At 42.7% G+C, this 7627-nt stretch overlaps 1 protein-coding gene across 2 annotated transcripts; it reads right to left on the bottom strand.

Moving 5' to 3' along the window:
- Window positions 1-1038: 1038 nt before the first annotated feature.
- LOC123796459 (olfactory receptor 2B8) lies at window positions 1039-3856 on the bottom strand. Of its 2 annotated transcripts, XM_045803939.2 has the most exons (2): window positions 2927-3850; window positions 1039-1071 (listed from the first exon to the last, which is right to left on the bottom strand). In XM_045803939.2, the coding sequence occupies exons 1-2, from the start codon at window positions 3833-3835 to the stop codon at window positions 1039-1041; spliced, it is 942 nt and encodes a 313-aa protein (XP_045659895.1). In that variant the 5' UTR covers window positions 3836-3850. The 2 variants fall into 2 exon arrangements, with proteins under 2 accessions (XP_045659895.1, XP_045659896.1); XM_045803940.2 differs by lacking the exon at window positions 1039-1071 and having other exon boundaries at window positions 2897-3856.
- Window positions 3857-7627: the final 3771 nt, after the last annotated feature.

The following is a 7627-nucleotide window of genomic DNA, read 5'->3' as shown; positions in this document are numbered from 1 at the left end:
GTGGATGGCACTAGATAGTATTATGCTAAGTGAAATAAGTGAGAGGAAGACAAATACTGTGTGATTTCATTTGTATGTGGATTTAAGAAACAAAACAAATGAGCAAAGGAAGAAGAGAAAGAGAAAGACAAACCAAGAAACAGAACGACTGTAGAGAACAGCACACTGATGGCCACCAGAGCGGTGGGGGATGGGGGGATGGGGAAATAAATGATGGGGATTAAGGAGGGCACTTGTGATGAGCAACAAACACAATTGAAACAAAAAAAGGAATTGTGTTTCACGCAAGATGGACATTTTGGGTGTCTGCAATCACGCATCCCCTGAGCTGAGGGTGTGCACCCCGCGTTCCTCAGAAAGGACAAGAGCTGGGAGAATCCATGGATTCCTCTAGAGCATAACAGTCGTCCTGAGCTCCAGGTGCTAAACACAGATGGAGTCAAATAACGTAGCCAAGCCTTGGGTACAATCCCACAGCCATGCCACAGTTACTGGTGAAAATACAAAAGGAGACAGTGCAAACAGTATTGGTGACAATTACACAACCCTGGACTCTGTTGTAGACAAAGCATGGGGAGTGTGGGGAGCAGATTCCTAACGTTAGAAAACTGCTACAGAACAATCCTGAACTTGTGTTTGGTCTGTCAAGTAATTTCTTTTTTGTTTTAGCGTGGATCCCAGAGACCTTGTTCTCTATAATTTATTCCCATGAGTCGTAAACATGCAAATACCATTCAAACATTCACTTCAAGAAAATAAATGTTTGACCCCAGGGCGCTGTGTGTTCTTAAGAGCAGAGTAGTTTCTCCCCCAGAACAACAGGCTGTGTAACTTCATGAGACCCTGAGGGGTTTTACACCAAAGAGAGATCATTTGAGGGATTTTAAAGTGACCATTGGGTGTAAATCACGATGTGGTTGAAACTCAACAGAGAGTAGAGCAGCGCATAGTGAGTTCAGTAGATCAGGGATTCAAGCCTTGATTTCAGCTCAGCTCCTGTCTCCACGTCAGAACATGGAGACGCTCTGGGGTCTGTGCTCAGCCCAGAGTCTGCCCGTCCCTGCCCAGGGTCTCTGTCTCTCTCTCTCTCAAATAAATAAATAAATAAATAAGTACAATCTCTAAAACAAAACAGAAATATGATGGAGAATGGAACTTTGTCACCATCGGGGATAAACAGTATAACAAAACCGCTTTTCCGCTGGCACACATGCAGCATCACTGTCCTGTCAAGAGAAACCCCAGGGGTGGATTCCAGTGGGAATATTGTGATGCTGTTAGCGATCCAGAGAGACCCTGACCATGTGCATACTCTCCCCCGGCTGTCGTTTCCAGCCTCCAAGCACTGTCTCTGGACAAGGAACTTGTCATGAGCACGACTAGCTCAGGGGGTGCAAGGCCCTGGTGGAGCTGGTCACTGTCGGGTAGGGAACAGCACCCTGGTTACGCGGACGTGTCCAGTCCCAGACACAGATACACTTACCTGCACGGGCTACGAGTTGGGAAAACCTACCAGAAATCAGAACCATGTGCATGAAGATGGCATCGCAGAGCTCCAGCCTCCGTGGGAAAGTGCACTGTGTGTGACAATACAGGACACGACACCAGATCCATGCCCCAAACACGTTTCTGTACAAGCTGAGCCCGCGGTAAGATCGAAGGGCTGCCGGTCAGGCTCAGTTGTTCTGGGATGTTTGCGTTCGTCTCTCCTAATTCAGATTGTGTGACAGCGCTTCAGACTGAGATGGCTATTTGTGAAGTTTACACACACAGAGATGTTTGATAAGTAATATACGTTTATTCATTCCTTACATTTCCTCCTGGTGATTCTAAGTAAGCTCCACAGAACGTGGCATTTCTTGTGAAATAGAGGCCATTTCCTGTATTTTCATAGTATGTTACTGCATTGAAATACACGCGGCTTTGGGCAGATGTCAGATATAAAAGCGTTGATCAGTTGATGCCTGGATCAAAGAACTTGTAAAACAGCATGAAGAGAGGATCTAAATGTATTTTACCCTTTGAAACTTCTGCTGCATTATTGTAGGTAAAACAGATCACATACAAAATGGGCCTTGCGTCATGTACTGTTCACATACGATGCTGTCCTCTAGAGTCATAACAACTAACAGGGGGGCTCACAGACTTAAGGAAAACAGCGCGCAGCCTCACATCGGTGCTTCCCTGGCTCTGCGCAGAATCACACGTCAGCACCACCTGCTGCGTCACAGCTGACGCTCCCACGTCACTGGCACTAACGCGTCACGCCCTCAATGTCTGTGACACGAAGGTTACAGAAAACCACTGTCACACTGGTGTCGTCGTACTAGGGCCTGACATCTGAAGGGATTTATCGGCATTGATGTTAATAGGCTTTTCTCTGAGCTAAAAGTTTGTTTTTCCCGCAGTTGCCCACCTACTTCCGTGAAAAAGCTGTGATACAGTCCAGCCACGGACCTCCTAAGAGAGCCACGGTCACGATGCAAGAAGAAGGGATATGCCTCCAACAGTTTGCTAGAAAAATGCTAAACTGTTACTATTTCTTACAGTGTTTGAGTCATTTGTATTCTTATTTTCCCTATGACTTTACAGTATGTGCGTGTCTTCTTGCACAAAGGAATGGACTAGTGTCCCAAATAGGGGGAAATATGCAAAACCTGTGGAGCTTTTCACAATAACATGATGCAGATGCTCTAGGATCACTAGTGAGCATCTCTGGAAGCTGCATGAGTCCATGGACTTAGATTTTGAGCACCCACTTGCATTAAAGCATCAGGTAAGGGAATTCCCTTGATAGATGTCAGAGGAAATTCTAGATGACACAGGGAGGACACAATCATCTTAGAAGCTCTGGCAGTGAAAGTCTTCCATCAAAGGGTCTTCCCCCCATCCCCAGTCATCTGGAGTCACAGTCCCTGCAAAGCACCTTCTTCATTGCTCCCGTCACATCCTTGTTCCGCAGTGTATATATGACGGGGTTGACCATGGGGGTGACGATGGTGTAGAACAGAGAAACGAACTTGCCGTGATCCTGGGAGTAGTTGTTGCTGGGCTGGAGGTAAGCGTAGATGGCCGTGCCATAGAACAGGGAGACCACCGTGATGTGGGACCCACACGTCCCAAATGCTTTCCTCTGCCCTGCAGATGACTTTATTCTTAAGACTGCCCTGACAATCCGACCATAGGAGAAGATGATTAATGCCACAGGCACAAGGAGAATGATCACACTGACAAAGAAGAGCTCAGACTCATTCGCAGTCGTGTCAACACAGGCAAGCTTGAGCAGTGGGGGGACCTCACAAAAGAAATGGTCTATTTTATTTCTCCCACAAAGTGGTACAAGGAAGGTGAGCACTGTCTGCAATGAGGAGTTGGCAAAACCAATGACCCACGATGCGGAAGCCATGAGGGCACAGAGACGGGGGTGCATGACCACTGTGTAGTGTAGGGGCCTACAGATGGCTGCATAGCGGTCAAATGCCATGACCCCTAAGAGAATGCATTCAGTCGATCCCAACCCTAGAGCGACAAGTAGCTGAACTATGCAGCCACCAAAGGAGATAGACTTGTCTGCTCCCCTGAGATGAACCAGGAGCTGCGGGACAGTGCTGGTCGTGTAGCACAGGTCCAGAAAGCTCAGGTTGGAGAGGAAAAAGTACATGGGAGTCTGAAGATGGGGGTCCAGGTGGGACAAGGCAATGATGGTGGTGTTTCCCAGCAGAGTGAACAGATAGAAGATCAGAAGAACCACGAAGAGGACGAGCTCCAGCTGAGGCCGGTCCGAGAAACCCAGCAGGACAAACCCAGTGAAAGAACTGCCATTTTTCTGTTCCATCCTCTGTTAGCACATGTTTCCTGTCAGGACCAAGCGTTTAGCAACTTTGAAAAGAAATCTTCAAAAAAATAAACTGTTGGAGTGGGGTGGATCTATCATGTTTTGTACTAAAGGCCATTGGATGTTATCAGTAACGATTTGAATAAATTATTTACTCATTGAAATTACATAGCTTATACCAATAAAGGTCCAGATTATCACAAAAAGTAAATCATTATCATTTAATATAAGAAAAATCACATAATGCCCCTTGTGTTTGCATCAGTCGTAGGTACAAAAAGTCTTTCAGTTACAGCTTAATGATACTTAGAGTATTGTAAATATGTAGGTACATTTTTTAGTCTTTTAAATTATTTATTTAAATTCAATTTAGTTAACATATACTGTATTATTATTTTCAGAGGTAGAGTTCATCAGTTGCATATAACACCCTGAGCTCATTACGTCACATGCCCTCCTTAATGTCCATTATCCACGTGCCCAATCCTCATATCCACCTTCCCTCCAACAACCCTCAGTTTGTTTCCTATAGTTAAGACTCTTTTATGCTTTGTCTCCCTCTCTATTTTCATCTTACTTTATTTTTCCTTCCCTTCCTCTAGGTTCATCTGTTTGGTTTCTTAACTTCCACATATGAATGAAATCATATGGTATTTGACTTTCTTTGACTGACTTATTTTGCTTAGAATAATACCCTCCAGTTACGTCTTGTTGTTGCAAATGGCAAGATTTCATTCTTTTTGATGGTTGAGTAATATTATATATATATATATATATATATATATATATATATATATATATATATATATATTCTATATCTATTCATTTTCTTTATCCATTCATTTCTCAATGGACATCTGGGCTCTTCCTATATTTTGGCTATTGTGGACATTGCTGCTATGAACATTGGGATGCAGGTGCCCCTTCATGTCACTATGTTTCTATCCTTGGATAAATACCTAGTAGTGCAGTTGCTGGGTTGTAGGGTAGCTCTATTTTCAACTTTTTAAGAAGTGTTCTAGAGTGGCTGCACCAGTTTCCATTCCCACCAACAGTGTAAGAGGGTTCCCCTTTCTCTGTATCCTCACCAACACCTGTGGTTTCCTGACTTGTTAATTTTAGCCATTCTGGCCAGTGTGAGATGGTATCTCTTTGTGGTTTTGAGTTATATTTCCCTGATGCTGAGTGATATTGAGCTAATGGGATTACTTTCCATACACCTGGATTGAAAGATTAATATTGTTCAAATGTTTATACTATCCAAACAATCTACATATTAACTGCAATCCCTATCAGAGTACCATCAGCACTTTTCACAGAGCTGGAACAATCCTAAAATTTGTATGGAACCAGAAAGACCTCAAATAGCCAAAGGAATGTTGAAAAAAAAAGTTTCTAGACGGCAAAGGAAACAGCCATCAAAACAAAGAGGCAACCCATAGAATGGGAGAAGATATTTGCAAATGAAACTACAGATAAAAGGCTGGTATCCAAGATGTATAAAGGACTTCTCAAACTCAATACATGAGAAACAAATAATCAAATCAAAAAATGGGCAGAAGATATGAACAGACACTTTTCCAATGAAGACATACAAATGGCTAACAGACACATGAAACAATGTTCAAAATCATTAGCCATCAGGGAAATACAAATCAAAACCACATTGAGATACCACCTTACACCAGTTAGAATGGCAAAAATGGACAAGGCAAGAAACAACAATTGCTGGAGAGGATGTGGAGAAAGGGGATCCCTCCTACACTCTTGGTGGGAATGCAAGTTGGTACAGCTACATTGGAAAACAGTGTGGACGTCCCTCAAAAAGTTAAAAAGAGAGCTACCCTATGACCCAGCAATTGCACTCCTGGGTATTTACCCCAAAGATACAGACGTAGTGAAGAGAAGGGCCATATGCACCCCAATGTTCATAGCAGCTCTGTCCACAATAGCTAAATTGTGGAAGGAGCTGAGATGCCCTTCAACAGATGACTGGATTAAGAAGATGTGGGTCAATATATACAATGGAATATTACTCAGCCATCAGAAAGAACGATTACACAACATTTGCAGCAACATGGACGGGACTGGAGGAGAAAATGCTAAGTGAATTAAGTCAAGCAGAGAAAGACAATTATATGGTTACACTCATTTGTGGAACATAATAGCACGGAGATCAGTAAAAGAAGGAAGGGAAGAATGAAGGGGGATAAACAGAAGGGGGAATGAACCAAGAAAGACTATGGACCCTGGGATACAAACTGAGGGGTTCAGAGGGGAGGGGGGTGGGGGATTGGGATAGGCCAGTGATGGGTATTAAGGAGGGCACGTATTGCATGGAGCACTGGGTGTTAAAAGCAAACAATGAATCATGGAACATTCCATCAAAAACTAATGATGTACTGTATGGAGACTAACATAACATAATAACAAATTTAAAAAAATAAAAACTAAAAACAAAGTGGGAGGCGTCACAATTCCGGACTTCAAGCTGTATTACAAACTGTAATTATGGAGACAGCAGGGTACTGGCACAAAAACAGACACATAGCTCAATGGAACAGAAAAAATAACCCAGAAATGGACTCTCATCTCTATGGTCAACTAGTCTTTGATAAAGCAGAAAAGAATGTCCAGGGGAAAAAAGACAGTCTCTTCAACAAATGGTACTGGGAAAATTGGACAGCCACATGCAGAAGAATGAAACTGGACCACTCTCTTACACTATACACAAAATATACTCAAAATGGATGAAAGACCTAAATGTGAGACAGATGACTGACAAACACATGAAAAGATGCTCAACATCACTCATCATCAGGGAAATACAAATCAAAACCTCGATGAGATACCACCTCGCACCTGTCAGAATGGCTAATATTGACAGCACAGGAAACACCAGGATGTTGGCAGGGATGTGGAGAAAGGGGAACACTCTTGCATTGTTGGTGGAAATGCAAGCTGGTACAGCCCCTCTTGAAAACAGTATGGGGTTTCCTCAAAGAGTTAATAATAGAACTACCTCCCAACCAGACAATTGCACTACTGCTGATTTACCCAAAGATCAAAAAAACTGATTCGAAGGGTCACATGCACCCCGATATTTGTAGCAACATTATCAACAATAGCCAAATAATGGGAAAACCCAAATGTCCATTGGATAGTGAGTGGATAAAGAAGATGTGGTACATATGTACTATGGAATATGATTGGTCATCAAAAAGAATGAAATCTTGACATTTGCTATGATGTGGATGGAGCTAGAGTGTATTATGCTAAGTGACATAAGTCAGACAAATATCATATGATTTCAATCATATATGGACCTTAAGAAACAAAAGAGATGAACATAGGGGACGGGGTGGGGGAAGAGAGATTGGGAAGCAAACCATATGAGATTCTCAGTGATAGAGAACAAACTCAGGGTTGATGGAGGGGGGCAGGTGGGGGATGGGCTAGAAGGGCGATGGCTATTAAGGAGGGACTTGTTGTGATGGGCACTGGGTGTTATATGCACGTGATGAATCACTAAATTCTAAACCTGAGACAAAATTTGACATATATGTTAAGTAACTAGAATTTAAGTAAAAACTTGAAATCAAAAAAAGAGAAAAAAAAAAGACAATGAGTGTTCCAGTTCCATCATATGCCAATGGTTAGGCACACATTACATTTTTAATTCTTCTAAGACTTCTGAAAACTGATTTGGTTTTGGGGGTAGACACATTGTTGTGTGGGAGAAATTGGTACAATGTTCATAAAATGTTCATGAGATCTGAATAGAGAATGCAG

This window comes from Ursus americanus, chromosome 32, assembly GCF_024610735.1.
Source record: "Ursus americanus isolate L20-20 chromosome 32, mUrsAme1.1.p, whole genome shotgun sequence".
Lineage (NCBI taxonomy): Eukaryota > Metazoa > Chordata > Mammalia > Carnivora > Ursidae > Ursus > Ursus americanus.
The sequence above is the reverse complement of the archived record's forward strand: the minus strand, read 5'-3'. Positions and strand labels throughout refer to the sequence as shown.

Bases quoted from the DNA above. Each gene is read 5' to 3' on its own strand.
- LOC123796459 (XM_045803939.2), bottom strand. From the start codon at position 3,835: ATGGAACAGAAAAATGGCAGTTCTTTCACTGGGTTTGTCCTGCTGGGT. The intron at 1,072-2,926 runs GTGCTTTGCAGG...AGAGAGACAGAG, and splicing joins TGACGGGAGCAATGAAGAAG to ACCCTGGGCAGGGACGGGCA.